This window comes from Hermetia illucens, chromosome 1 (assembly GCF_905115235.1).
Source record: "Hermetia illucens chromosome 1, iHerIll2.2.curated.20191125, whole genome shotgun sequence".
Lineage (NCBI taxonomy): Eukaryota > Metazoa > Arthropoda > Insecta > Diptera > Stratiomyidae > Hermetia > Hermetia illucens.
In genome coordinates, this window is record NC_051849.1 from 12,889,454 (window position 1) to 12,904,803 (window position 15,350).

General features: G+C 46.7%; 1 protein-coding gene across 4 annotated transcripts in view; it reads left to right on the forward strand.

Annotated features, from left to right (window-relative positions):
• LOC119661393 (diacylglycerol kinase 1) overlaps positions 1 to 15,350 on the forward strand; it is a 331,394-nt gene that overhangs the window by 256,022 nt on the left and 60,022 nt on the right. For all 4 annotated transcript variants that reach the window (XM_038070718.1, XM_038070721.1, XM_038070719.1 and 1 more), the window contains exons 15-17: positions 4,225 to 4,311; positions 4,426 to 4,640; positions 10,106 to 10,711. In XM_038070718.1, coding sequence (XP_037926646.1) covers positions 4,225 to 4,311; positions 4,426 to 4,640; positions 10,106 to 10,711 — 908 coding nt within the window. The remainder of the gene's footprint in view (positions 1 to 4,224; positions 4,312 to 4,425; positions 4,641 to 10,105; positions 10,712 to 15,350) is intronic.

The window sequence follows — 15,350 nt, forward strand, 5'->3', positions numbered from 1 at the left end:
GAAACACCCTTCATGCCGATATCCGTTCAAATAAAGTTAATAATAGTATATTACTATAATTTTTATTAATTAGCTGCAGCCCCCTCCCCCTTACGTTCAACCGAGAACCACGAAATTTTGCAGCAATATAAGCAAAAACTTTCACACCTATAGCGTCCAGCTTCCGGTTTCTCGACTTGTTGACATTCATGGAGATGTTTTGCTGGATGATAGTAGCAGCATTCATCTTTCGTAGGACTCTACAACACACATTTTGAACAGCCTTTCTTCCTCTGTCCTTGTCTTTCGAACGAAGTCCATCCTCTCCGATGAGAAGATTTGCGTTTCGGTCTGTTTGGGGTGCTTGTCGCTTTTTTCCGGATAAAGGAGTGTCACGCAACTCGGAGTTTGCCATCTTTTCCTGTGGCCTCTTATTTGATGGGGTCTCTCCTTTCTGGCCCCCAAGACTCTTAGCTTCTACGTTGTCACTCCTTTTTCACTTTCAGTCTCCTTCATCGTTTGGACAGTGGATCTTTCCACTTTTTCAGTAGCCATCCGGCTCCTCCACCGGTTGAGCTCTATCTTTTTAGCAACCAGAAGGACCCGAACGTAATGGCAACACAGCTCCACCTGTCAGCATACGTCAGCATCTTTTTGACAATATTGTCTGGAGGAAGATCCCCTGTGTTTAGATAGAGCTGCTGGCGAACCCCCTCCCACCTTCCAGAAGAAAAACAAGTGTGGTGGGCGCCGTCCACAACTCCATTACAAAACACACAATCCGTAAGACTCAAAACTTCCCACTTAAAAATTCGGTAAGGAAATAGTCAGTCTCACCATGTTTCCGATTCAGCCACGCACCTAAGTTGCCGATGAGCCGTAGAACAGGACAGACTGCGTTGAACTATCTGGAGACGTCGCCTGCTAGACATAGGACCCCCAATATTTGCCAGTAGCCTGCCTAACGCTAAAACTCCAGCTGCAGCCTTGTTCGCTGCTGTTTTGATTTGCTCGAAGAAGCTCATCTTTGAGTCAAGAGTCAGCCCGAAGTACTTTACCGCTGGTTTTGACTCGATTATCGAGTCGCCGAACGATATGGGACGCAAGGTTCCAGTGCTTAGCCGTCGCATCAATATGCCGAGTTTGCTTTGCGCCTGTTCGACAATGCGTCCAGCGACAATCGGCGCGAAATCATCTGCATAGCCGACCAGGCGTGACTCTTCTGGCATGTCGAGTTTAAGTAGACTAGCACAAGTAGCGTTCCAGAGGTCCGTCCTTAGGATGGATCCCTGTGCTACTCCCGACGTGACCTCCATCCTCCTTTGATCCTCTAGTGTTTTATAGAACAGGGAGCGGTTGCTCAGATAGTTCCTCAATATCCGTAAGAGATAGTTCAGCACTTAGAAAGTATTATCTAGTGTGCCTAGAATGTCTTTCCATTTTATGGAATTAAAGGTGTTTCTGACGTCAAGCGTTACGAGGAGCACCACCCATCGAATTCGGCGGCTATGTGCCTCCGCTTGCCGAACAGCATCCACGACTTGCATGACAACATCAACTGTGGATCTCCCTGCTCTAAAACCACACTGCTGAGGAGATAAATCTCCCCGCAGCGCGGATCGCTTCAGCGAGCTTACTTCTGATGAACTTTTCGAGCACTTTTCCAGCAGGGTCAACCATACATAATGGGCGGTATGAAGATGGCAACTTGTGGTCACCTTTCCCTTGGCTGATCAGCGCAAACCTCGCTACCTTCCAACGAGCAGGGAAAGTGCCCTCTTTCAGGTAAGCGTTGAATGCGCCGAGCGAAAGATCTGGCCGGTGGTGGAATAGCAGTTTGTAGACCTCTGCTGAAATACCATCGGGTCCTGGCGCCTTTTTGCTTTTCGTAGAGAGGACTATCTGTTCCAACTCTTTTACAGAGAAAAGTTAACAGTCCTCTGCGCTCTCCACGCCGACGTCATAATCCTATACGAGGAGCGCAGGGAATAGTGACCTTACAACGCGGTCCATCTGCTCGGCCTTAAGTGAAGAGGGTTTGCCCAGAAACCCGATTTTTCGAGTTACCAATTTGTAACACAGTCTCCACGGGTCCCCTTTCATCTCGTTGACCAGATCCTGCCAACAGTGAGCTTTGTTCTTGTTTATTGCGCTGCGAAGTCTCCTTTTGGCTGATTTGTACTTCGTCATTATGGTATATGCCTCGTCCCGGTCGCTTAGACGTTGTGTTAAGCGGCGGAGTCAGTGATACTCCTTCCAGAGCTCTGAGATTTCCTCTCTCCACCATTGCATTGAAGGTTTGCCACGTTTCGATGCCCTTCTGGGCATGGAGGCTCCGCGGGGCGTCGTTATCAGGTTCACAACTGAATTTACAATAGTGTCAGCTGCAGAAAGATCGCCGGGGTGGCGCACACCAAGAGTTTGTGTCCACCACTTTGTGGCGCAGCGGGGTTAACCACATTCGAAATTTATTTCGAATTTTGTGAAGTTTTTCGTTAACTTTATATTAATAAACTTATTTAAACTGTGCTTTCTACGTTTATTTTAAAATGATCACCGTGACTTCAAAAGTTATCTTGAGAGTAAAATTTGACGATATTGGAAGGCATTTCTATGTAGCAATCTAGGCTCAGTATTTCTCGACCCGTAGTCTTCACCCAGTAAATAGTCAAGAGACTTTATTTCCTGGCGTCCAGGGTCAGTGACTTAAATGCCCAAAACGAATTACATAAAAGCGGATCAACAAGAAGCCTCCATGAGGTAGTGCTGCCCTCAAGCATTGAGTGATAGAAATCCCTACTACAGGCTCCCAATCGAAAGCATTTTACAATCAAGTCATATCAAGACTAAAGCTTCGAAGGCAATATATTGGTAGTCGCTTGCCGAGTTAGTCTTGCAGGACTCACCACACGTCCCACAGCGACATCAGTGATTCCAACGCTAAGGTTACGTCTGGAATGCTTCCCTCGCATTCCCCTGGGCGCCGGAACGTTGGGGTGGATCCGGTGTTTAAAACTACCAGTCCTGTTCTCGCCGCCATTTCCAGAATTCGTTTCTCTCTGGAGTCTCTGTGAGGCATGCCCCATTCAAGTGCCCTTGCATTGAAGTCACCGTCGACCAGGATCTGCCCATCTGTGCCTAAGATAGTGTTCTCCAAAGCATCGAGCCTCCGTCGAAAATCCGGAATCGTCTCATTCGGGGTAAGATAGACACTAATAAACACCGAATCCAGACAAAGCGTTGGCCTTGGGTAAGAACCCTAAAGAGGATGCCGTCCCGAGTCCACATGGCAGCGGTACCTGATATGTTAGGGTTGTTTCAGTACTGTTCACTGATGAGTACCAAATCAGCTTTGGTTTACGCAGCGAACTGCGCTAGTGAGCGGTTGCACTCTGATGTATATTGATTTGTAGGAGAGGAATCATGTTGACCGCGTCCTAGCTCTTTCCAATTCTGCTCTGCATAGGACGCAGCTTTCCTTTTCATTGCAGGTGTTCGCTTTATGACCTGCCTGGCCGTATTTATGGCATGTTGCCCTTTTGTCAAGTAGCATTAGTTGGGGCGGCTCGGATTCGTATCCTACACACTACCGAACCAATTCTTATTTTCCCGCTGTTTAGAAGCTTCCTCGCGGATTGCCCGGTATCTTCCACCACAGCGAGTTTTTGGCGTCGGGAGTTCGCAGAGGTGATACCAATACGGGCATGGGTTACCTCCGGACATTGGCGTTTGATGGCCTCTTCTACCAATCGCATTAAATGATCCCCGTGATTGTCTATGCGAGCAGGGAGGTCATGCATGGGTTGACACAAATCCTTATGGGAGTATGTATTCTGGCTCTGAATACATGAAATAACAAGGATCGTTTTTGCCCTGTCTGTCCCATTTGGCCCCAATGAATATCTAATGAAAGCATTAAAAAGATATTAATTAAGATCTCCAAGCGCGAGAAACTAAATTTTGCGATGGAAAACCTGCGTTGTACCATCCCTCAGGTATCATCAACAGATTGAGGCGTGAAATTCTTCTTTGCTTTTCCAATAGCCACAAAGACCATAATTATACTTATTTAAACTACTTCAAACGGATTATAAACCACCCCCGGTGATATAGTATCTTCAACTTTTCCGTAACTGAACCAATACTGGCACACTTACTTTTCCATCCAATACAATTGAAATTCATTTAAAAATATCTCATCTCAGTTTTCCTTTTATCTCTTTCAATAACTTTTCCATCAACAAGGACTGACACTTTTCAAGGATGTTCCAAGTTTTAAGGTGATTTGTTGTGGCGGTGATGGAACAGTTGGATGGGTCCTGGAAGCGATGGGTAAGAACCGAATAGAAATAATAAAGTTTTCCTTTTTTTTTGAACATTGAGCTCTAACCGCTTTTATTGCGAAAATTATTTATGAGAGAATCGTAATAATCTCTTCTTTTACAGATTCTGTTGAGTTTCGGTCACAGCCTGCCATCGGCGTAATTCCCCTGGGAACTGGAAATGATTTAGCCCGATGTTTACGGTGGGGTGGCGGCTATGAAGGTGAAAGCATACCAAAGCTAGTGGACAAGATAAGCCGATCAACGACCGTCATGCTAGATAGATGGAGTATAGAAGTAACTAATAACGCTCCCGTGGAGCGAATTCCAAAGCCAAAGGTTAGTTCTACCCAAACCAATATTAGGGATTACGTCCTTCTGAATAAATTTGAAAAGCATTTCCTTCTTCTTGATGTATGGGTCCTTTTCGCCAAAAAAGTCATTGACGTTTAGAAGAATGAGAAGGAATAAGAATTAAATTTGAAAAGGATGTGGAAAGTGAGGGAGAAAATCGGTTAAAATAACATTTGGAAGCCCAGGTCAGAGCTATCAACCGAGAATCATTCGGTGGCCCTTTTCTCTGTCTAAAACAAATTGATGAGTATCGCGACAACTTGAGTATGAGTGTGTGTGTGTGTGTATGGTGGGGGAGAAGCTACAGCTTCTGAGCACTCAGGCCGTGTTGGCCCATTGTACTCGCCTCCCCCGTCTAACGGAATATTCCGGATTCGTTAACGTATCGCAGAATTTCCGTTAGTGGATGTGATACTACCCGTCGCAATTGGAGGACATCGGCACCAAAGATCACATAGGAAATGCTCCGTGGATTCCGCTTCCTCATTACAGGAGGGACACGTATAATCTTCGGTAATTCCTATTCTGAACATATGCCCAGCTAGTGAATTATGGTCTGTCAGAATGCCCACAATACACCTGCAAGTCCTCCTGCTTTTCGACAGGATAAACTTTGCGGTACGTATGTTGGGTTCTGGCAGGAAAAGTTTGGTGTGTCGAGCAGCATTTAAGCTCTGCCACCTGTCATTATGGGAAACTTGTTTCCAGTTTTTGAAAACAGATTTAGCCAATGCTACTGATACCCCAATTGCTGGCTCCGGTCCCGGCATAGGGGAGATTGACCCCTCTTTCGCTAAAGCGTCCGAGATTTCATTTCCCTCTACGCCGCAGTGACCAGGTACCCAGAGTAGTTCCACCGTATTGAATCTAGACATAGAGTTCAAACGGTTTCTGCATTCCTGAACGATTTTCGAGGTGATCAAAGGACTGCTCAATGCCCTCAGTGCAGCTTGACTGTCACTGCAGATTGCGATGCGCCTGCCCTTGAACCGCTCGTCAATCACCCAGTTTGCCACCCTAAGGATCGCATAAACTTCGGCTTGAAAAACCGTTGCATATTGTCCCAAAGGAAAAGCCCACTTCTCGTTTTTATTCGAGAGGTAGACTCCGGCTCCAGAACCCTCTTCTGTTTTTGAGCCATCGGTGTAGAAGACTTCAGTATATCCCGCCACGCATTCCTCTGCATCTTCCCAGTCCTCTCTACGCTTCAGGGTAACTACATATCTTCTACCAAACAGATGTATTGGGACACGAGAATCGGAAGGCATTGTAAGAACTGGATTCAGTCCTCCCAGTAACTCTTCCAATGCTCTGTGCCCCCCACCTCCGTTGTTTTCCCATAGATCTAATCGAATTAGCCTATGAGCTGCTCTCATTGCAGTGTTTTGAATAAATATATCCAGGGGCTGCATATTGAGTAAGGCATTCAGAGATGCGCTGGAAGTCGTGCTCATGGCACCAGTGATATCCAGACACACAGTTCTTTGCAGTGCGGCTAGTTTACGGTGAAAACCTTTTTGTCTCACCTTAACCCACCACACTACGGATGCATATACGAACATCGGCCTAATGATGGCAACGTATATCCACATTACCTAATGAGGCCTGAGTCCCCATGTCGAGGCAAAGGTCCGCCTGCACAGCCCATAACCTGTGAGAGCTCGTTTCATCTTTACCTCTACATGTTTGTTCCAAAGAAGTTTTTTATCTAGAGTGACCCCCAGATATTTCACTTCTTCGGAGAGTTGAAGGGTAGTACCCCTCATCTCAGGGAGACAAAGTCCATCCAGTTTTCTCCTTTTTGTGAATAAAACCATTGTGGTTTTATTTGGATTAACTGACAAACCATGTCCAAGGCACCAGCTATCTATCAAATCAACGGCACGCTGTATATTCCTACACACCGTTCCAAGATCCCGCTCAACAGCAAGTACAGCCACGTCATCAGCATAAGCTTGAGCGTGTATTGGCAAATTTTGCAGTTCGCGTAGCAGTGAGTCGATCAGCATAATCCACAGAAGTGGCGAAAGCACACCTCCTTGGGGGCAGCCCTTCGTCGCTTCCGTAGTCAGGTAGCGATCGACCCCTACCTCAGCGCACCGCAATCTTTGCGTTAGCATAGCATTGATCCACTTAATTAAAGCATCATCAACACCATGCGCTCTGGCGGCATCACAAAGTTTTTGAAAAGGCGCACAGTGAAAAGCCCCTTCAATGTCCACGAACACCCCCATCGCGTACTCACCATTCAAAGTTGCATCCTCTATCTTTGTGACCAAAGAATGAAGAGCAGACTCACAGGACTTTCCACGTTGGTAAGCATGTTGGTTTTCACTAAGTGGGTGTGACCTAAGTGCGTTTCCACGAATGTAACGCTCCACCAGTCTCTCCAAACCTTTCAGCAAGAATGAAAGTCTGAAATTCTTTGGATTAGAATAGTCATCTTTCCCAGGTTTCGGTATGAAAACTACCTTAACCTGTTGCCAAGAAGAAGGCACGTAACTCAGAGCAAGACATCTTCGAAAAATATTTCTTAGAGATCGCTCTAAATGCTCCATACCCTCCTTTAGCATTGCTGGATAGATGCCACCCATGCCAGGTGCTTTGAAATGTTCAAAGGACAGTATGGCAGCTCTCACCTTTTCATGCGTAACAACCGCTTTCGCAGTGTTCCAGTTCCCCTTGCAACGCTTGCGTGTTGAAGGGGTTGCAAGAACCGTCAACTCTCCCCCCACCACTTCTCTCACCCGTTCTCCCGTGTGGTGTACTTCCAGGAGGGTCTGTACTGAGTCCAGTCTGGAGCTCGTGAAAGTATCGTCGGGTTTTCTAAGAGAATCCAACTTGGCCGACTCATCCCTTTTGAGGACTCTGCACAGCCTTGAAGTCTCCCTTTCGCCTTCCAGTTCCTCACAGTACGCTCTAAAGGAGTCTCGTTTCGAGCACCTCACGAGCCTCTTATATTCACGTTGTGAGTTCCTGAAATTTAACCAGTCTTCGTCCTTGTTACTTTTGCAAGCACAATTTAGAAGTCGCCTGGTTGATTTCCTGAGTTTTTGCAGTTCTCGGTTCCACCAAGGAACCGTTTTACCGCTTTGGCCTCAGGAAATAGGACAAGCCTCTTCATAGCACTCTAAAAGTGTACAGTTCAGAGTTTTCAATTCATCTTCCAGCACCAAAGGAGTCCTTAGTCGCCTAGGGAACTGTACTTTATTGCCAAGAAGTTCATTGAACTTTGCCCAATCCGTTTTCCTAGGGTTCCGCCTTTGTACTGCAGACTGTTCGCCCACAATGGTCAGATTGAATTCTAGATATCGGTGATCTGCCAGTGAGACCTCGTCTAGCACTCGCCAGTGTGTAATCAACTCTAACAATTTTGGGGTGCAGATTGTTAGGTCAATTACTTCGCTTCTTCTCGGTCCCACGAACGTAGGGGCGCACCCCACGTTTGCAGTCATAAGACCAGCTGAAGTGATGAAATCAAATAGCTTCTCTCCTCTTGGATTGCATTTGCTACTGCCCCAACAAATATGTTGAGCATTCGCATCGCAACCTATTAAGAGTTCAAGAGCACTTGATTCTGCATACGCCACGAGATACCTAAGTTCTTGCGTCGGTGGAGGATACAAAGAATCATAGGGTAAATAAGCGGAGGCAACTATGATGTTTTTCCTCTCGCCATTTATCTGGTATTGTATGATGACCGTAGCTAAGTCCTGGGAACAATATTGTCTCAGCATAGTTGCCTTTAACCGTCTTGACATCAGGACACAAGCTCTCGGTCTTATGGATCTTTCGTCGTAGAAGATCCTAGCCCCCTTTACTAATCCAATGCCACAGATTCTGTTAAATCGAACCCACGATTCTTGCACCAGAAAGATATAGGGGAAATTCTGTAGCTTTGTCATTCTCGCTGCCAACAGGTAGGAGGGAGCTTTGGCATGCTGCAGGTTGATTCGATCAATCTTTATGTTTTTCGACATAAACTTAGTCTATTGTCTTATGGTAAACAGTTAGAAGCGTATGCAGCAGTCCGCGTATGGCGGGGTTTCCCCCACACCGTACCGCCAGAGACTCGATCTCCTCGTGATTGATTTCTCTGAGAAAAGCCGTACTTGGAAGTACCGCAATTCCCATGTTCTCATCCACGAAAGATCTCATCTCATCCCGCAGAACATTCGTCTGTTTTCCACTTAGCACCTTAATTGGTTTGCGGTGTCTGGGTTGCATAGATTCGATCACTCGAACTGGCATCAAGTCAGTTCCGTTCATGTCTCTGGCTTCCTTTCCCTCTGCCTGTTCCTTGGAAGGTGTAGGAGAAGTTGCTAGCAGGTAGGATTCACTCTGTAGTCCCTTCCCCAGTGCGAGCCCCCATACGGGGGGCACACCGGTCCTAATCCCCGCCAGACGCGTGGATATAAGCCCTGGTGCGGAGCACAATAAAGCGTCGGCCACAGCAGATGTGTTGGTCTTACGCTTCTTGCGCGCATTACCGCTGACAGAAGAGTCTGGTGCGTCCAGTGTTGATCTTACCGGGGTTTCCAGTTTATCCCCACCTTCCGCAGGAGATTCCGCTTCCTTGCGTCCGATTTCTCTGGGCGTTACCGCGCCTAGTGGTACAGCCACGTGCATGTCATCATTCCCAAGGTGCTTCATCTTCCTTCGCAGTGCTCTCTTCTGCCGTCGGCTTAGGGCCTTTCCAGGTTCACGGTGTCCGGACCGCTTGGATCCATTTCCACACACCGGCGTTAAACCAGTAGCGTCCACGTCACCAGCTTCCTGTTCTTCCGCTCTTCCCGGTAAGGATGAAGGAGAAGGTTCTGACAGGCAGGATTCAGCCTGTAGTCCCCCCTCCTTAGTGGCCGAAGTTCCCTTCCGCCGGGCCTTCCTCTTCCGCTTGCGAGCCGGCCGTAGTCGGATTTCCAGTTTCTCCCAATTTGAGAGTTTCCGTCCTTTCCTTTCTGGCTAACTTCGCCGTAGGCACCAAGTGCAAACTTTGCACTGAGTCGGAAAGCATGCCTTCTACAGATTGATCTGTAGGCGAATATGAATGGGGTGAGCCCTCCAAAATCCGCGCCTCGGCCGCGACATGATTGCTCATGGTCGCGGGTGGATTCGAAGTCTGTGACTTCTTACCACTTGGAGAGTTTAAATCCATCGTTTCCTTATTCATATTTTTGGACACCCTTAGTGTAGTAGTAAACTACTACAGGCTCCCCCACCACGACAAGGTGGTGTCCGAGGGGGAGTATGAGTATGAGCGAATTTATGAAGAAGATTGTGTTATATGAACGCTCTGTGAACCGTTTCGTCCTTGCACGAATGGTTCCCGAAATTGCTTTTATAGTAATCCAGCCCCAAGGCGGCTACAGCTGTAGTCCTTGCGTAGTAATGTACATACACATATCATATAAAAATGTCTTATCGTGTCCCCATTTCTCTTCCAAAAACAGGTAACTCTGCACGAAAATGTACAAAAGTTCGTCGAACTATCTCAACGTATAGTGGAAAAATCTGTGATACAAACCTTCCAAGAAGAAGTTCAAAATACTACAACTACGACAAAGAGCACAGCCTCAGCTACAGCCTACTCAAGTGTGGAAAATAATCAGAATACAAATACCACAAAAAGCATATCAACATCTATAACGGAAATATCATCCATACAGGAAACGAAGAATGGTGAAACTGTGAAGGAACAAGTGTCCTCGCGTTCTGAAACCATAACTGAGAACGACATAGGAGCGGAAGATAAACCAGATGAAAAGCAAAATGAAGATGTGGATCAAAGTCAGTGCGAAAGCAAGGATAGTAATAGCCTCAGAGCGGAGGATTCATCATCGACTACAGACATTCAAGCGAAAGTCCTAAATGAAATAACAAATAAGCCTTCGACGGGTAAAACCTTTTCGACTACGTTGACGGCTCCAACAGGAGCAACCACCCCGTCGGCACCGAAAATAATGGATATTCCGATTCAGAGGCCGATTAAGACGCAATCAGAAAAGGATTTCTGTGTTCCCTACAACATCATCAATAATTATTTTTCCGTTGGAGTAGTAAGTATTCGAGACAAATCGTATTGTTATTATGAATCCTCTCGCCTTCCAGATATTGCTCAACTAAATAACTGAATTATTACATTCAGGATGGTTACATGGCTGTATGCCCCCTGGGGCTTATCACTTCTGTAATTTCCCAGAGAGGGTCCTTGGTTGTCTATAAGTAGATGCTTGTTGCGTCAAGCACTTGACGTAAAGTTTATTTCAAAGAAATCCATTATTATGATACATTTAATAGCACGTTTCGCCTGGAGCTCTAATGCTTACAGTTCCCATCGCAATTAGGGTGCGGAGTAATTCGAAGGAATCTAGGGGAGCATTTATAAATATATCCGTTCTTCTCGGAAAAGTCTAATTCACAAGTGCTTTTCAACCCCCAACTTACTACGAGGATACGCTTTCGAAATATTCAATATCTTTTTGAAATAGGATATTTTGAAATGTAACTAGGTTCGTCAGGAGATTACTTTTACATCGCTCCTTCTAGGCCAGTAATACCCCCGTAACCTTGACGTTGGCGAGTGAGAGAGCTAATGGAAAGGCTTGAAATCGCTAGAAAAAATACCAAGGATTGTGGTTCGTGTATTTCTTAACTCCATTGGATTTGTAACCATCGTCTTTAAAATTTAATTCTTTCCTTTGGTAGCTCTTCCTATACCCCACGGTACGGCTTAGGAAACCTCATTTAAACATTTTTTTATTTGTTCGTTAGTACCCGGAGGTGGAAAATCTTAGAAAAACACGTCAGCCCCACCTCCGCGGCATAAACGCCGCGTGTAGGAATCGCACCCACTAAAAACCACCCCCGGTCTCTCCAGCCCCGCGGGACGACCATTTAAACATTACTTCGCGGGGTAGGTTTGCTCTTAGGCTCTTACTTTCGGCTTTCCTCCTTCAGTAACTCCTCCTGTACTTGCATGATTACGAAGGAAACCGTAAGCCAGTTTTACTCGGACCGCAGCATCGTGAAACATAGATCAACGGCTTCAAATCTTCTGGTCTTCGCTTGAATTCACGACAGGAGGTACATGCTGTTTCTCCAAAGCTTTTGACACCGTTGACCATAACATTCTCCTCTTTAAACTTTCTTCGCTAGACTTCCCTCCTTCAGTCATCTCCTGGCTTTCCTCCTATCTCTCATACCGTTCCTGCAAAGTTTCTTTTCATGGTTACTCATCTGGTTCCTTCTCTCCTTCCTCTGGTGTTCCCCAAGGCTCTACACTTGGCCCCCTACTCTTCCTGCTTTTTATCAATGACCTCGCCTCGATCCTCACCGGTCCGTATTTGCTTTACGCAGACGACCTTAAATTGTTTGCCTCTCTTTCGTCTCCATTGGACTGTGCTCTCTTACAATCCAACCTTGATAATTTAGTCCGTTGGTGTTCGGTCAACAAGCTAACACTGAATTTCCACTGGATGCGCTATTCCCTGAAACCCTCCCCATCATCCTTTTCCTATTCTCTCAGTGTTCAACCCCTTTCACTACTGACCTCCTTCAAAGACCTGGGAGTAATATTCGACGAGAAACTTCGTTTCCATTCCCACTTCGTTGACATCATCAATAGAGCTTCCAAAATGTCTGGTTTTATCCTACGCTCCTCGTCCGACTTTACCTCAATCCTGCCCTCCTTAACACTCCTCAATTCGCTTGTCAAAAACATCCTTCAATATTGCTGTGTAGTCTGGTCCCCCTACCGCATCCGTGACGGCCGCGCTCTTGAAGCTGTACAACGCAAATTCACCCGGACCCTCTTTTACAAAAAGAACCTTCCACGGGTTGATTATCCGTCACAACTCCGCACCCTCAATCTCCCCTCCCTACAGCAACGCCATATCTTCCTTGATATGTGTACTCTTTTCAAACTCTGCAATGGTCTGATGGACTGCTCCGCCAACTCGGATATTACTTTCCGTACCGCCTCGTCTCATAACACACGTAATGCGGACATTTTTGATGTACCCTTCGCCGAGCTCGAGATTTACTTTCACTCTCCGATCCCGAGGTTTAGCCGGTCCTACAATGTCCTACAGCTTGGTTCCTTTGACTCTATGTTCCTCTCTAGCTTTAAGCACAAAATATGCCATTTACTTGCTCCTCCCTCTGAGGACAATATGTAATAAGAAATTTGCTTTCTGTGTATTGTCCTCATTAAATAAATAAATAAATAAATAAATCTCCGCAACTAAGTTCTCCGAGCTCACCCTCCTGCCCAGCACTTGGTTCAGACTTTTATTCTCCATTGCAAATCTTGTGCAGTAAAACATCACATGCTCTGAATCCTCCAGTATGCCACCGCACCTAGGACAATTCGGAGAATCATCCAAACCAAAACGGTGCAGATACTGCCTGTAGCAACCACCGTGTCCCGTGAGGAACTGGGTAATATGGTAGTTGGTCTCCCCATGTTTCTGCTCAAGCCACATCCTAGTGTTGGGAATGAGCCTGTACCTTCGTAGACTTGTCCCATCTGCGTTACCAGAGATCACGCGACTCTGACCTTGCTGCATTTCTACGCTCTGTGTGCTTTCGCCACAGTATCGACAGGGATCATGCTTGCCACCACCAATACTGCCTTATCTGATGTGGTTCTAAAGACAGTGCAAACCCTCAACGCCATCAGCCGGTAAACCGAATTCACCTGCTTCCGTCTCTGAGAATTTGCAAGCGCCTCTGTCCACACAAATGATGAGTAAAGCAGGATGGAATGCTATATTCCGGCTAGAAGCAACCTCTGACAGTGTTTCGACTCACCAATATTCGGCCTGCCTTTTGGCATGCATATTCTAGGTGTTCCCTAAAGCTCGATTCGGTGTCTATTATCACCCCAGGTATTTGATATATGACTTTGACACTACCGTATATCCACCGACTTTCACTTTCATAGTGTTATTTTTCCTGCGATTAGTTATTAAGACCATCTGCGTTTTCGTGTTAATCAAAGTCAGCCCGGCTCTTTCTAGCCAGGACTTTACAGCTCTTACTGTCTCCATCGTGTAGACCTCCACAGCTAGGTCATCAGCAAAGCCAATAATCGTAATCCCCTCTTGGACGGGAAGAGCAAGGACCCCTTATACATGATATTCTACAACGCGGGACCAAGTATCGGTCCCTGTGGTACCCCGGCTGTGACCATGTACTCTTTGGGGCTCTCATCCATCCCGTACCAGAGAGTCCCCTCTAAGAGGAGATTTCCACCAAATCTGCTAAATACCCGGAGACATCTATCTCAAATCAACGCCCCTTTAATTGTTCTAGTTGACCGAGTTGAATGCGTTTTTAACATTCAGCGCCAAAACGGCACAACAGCCGCCAGAAATCAGTGCACCTTTTGCCAGGTTTACTACCATGCTAATTACGTCCACCGTAGAATGGGCAAGTCAGAAACCAAACTTGCGTTCCGACAAACCGTTGCTGGCTTTGACAATGGGTTTCCAGGTTACTTGCCAGATTTCAAAAACAACACTGGACAGCAAATACTCCTTATTTTAGGCACGCCCCGAAGGTGTTTGCGAAAAGGTCGGGTCTAGTCTTCGCTGCCAGTTTCAAAGCTCGTTAGGGACGCCATCCAAACCTAGGGCCTTGTTGTCACCGATCCTACTACATAGCTCCTCCACAGTTGCTGGAGGTATTACGCCCTTATTTCGCTGGACAACCATTTGCCTTCCCCTATTTTCGTGGTGAGGGTACAAAGTGGCAACAATCTGTTTCAGGAGATGAGGACGGATTACCTGGGGTAATCTCCGCAGCCTTTTCATTACTACTCTGTCGGCCTCGCCTCAAGGGAATGGTCACACAGCTGTTTGAAGCAGTTCTTTTTGCTCCTCTGAATGCCTTCTTTTGGGGGGCCTCCTTGCCCGGAAACATAGGGCTCGCAAACTTGCAATTTCGTTGTTCCACCAGTAGCTAGGATGCCTACTGGAGAGCAATCGCCTTCTGGGCATAGTAGCGTCGCATGCTTCCTTCATCTATCGTGGTGTTTGGATGGTTTTTTTTCTCTAGCCGTCTCATTCAAGGATAAGTCGGATTTGAACGCTGCGGAAACCGTGTCCCCCTCAAAAGCTTCCGCTGTTTAGTCGGGCATACCACCCGGCATTCTTCGAAAACTCTTTTTCGAGCTCGATCCGCCCTTGATTTCCATGCACATTGCCTGGTGGTCGTTATGAGCATAGCCCTCATTGATATGCCAGGCGACGCTACTGAGTGAAGCAATACTCTCGTATGTCAGGTCCACTATAGATCCCAAGTCCCTTCCCCTGAAAGTATACATCGCCAGAACCACGTCTAGTTCTGCGATTGCTTCGAGGAGAACATTTCCCCTCACATTAGTTGTCCGGTAGCCCCACTCAAGAGCCCACGCATTAAAGCCGCCTGCAATTATGGTCAGCCAGCGAGCTCTTGCATCTAAAACTAGAGCGGCAAACATCTGCTCACACCCGGCGAGGTTAGCGCTGGGTGGAGCATAGCAGCTGTAGATGTGGACGTTGTTAACCAGAGCAACCAGAGATATGACGTCATCCTGGAGCGTGCCTCTGATCACAGCTTTGGCCAAGTGGTTGCCTCGCAGACCCGACTGGATTATCCTGGTACTTAACATGGGTGTAATCCAATGCGTAAGGAAACCTAGACAAGTTCCGC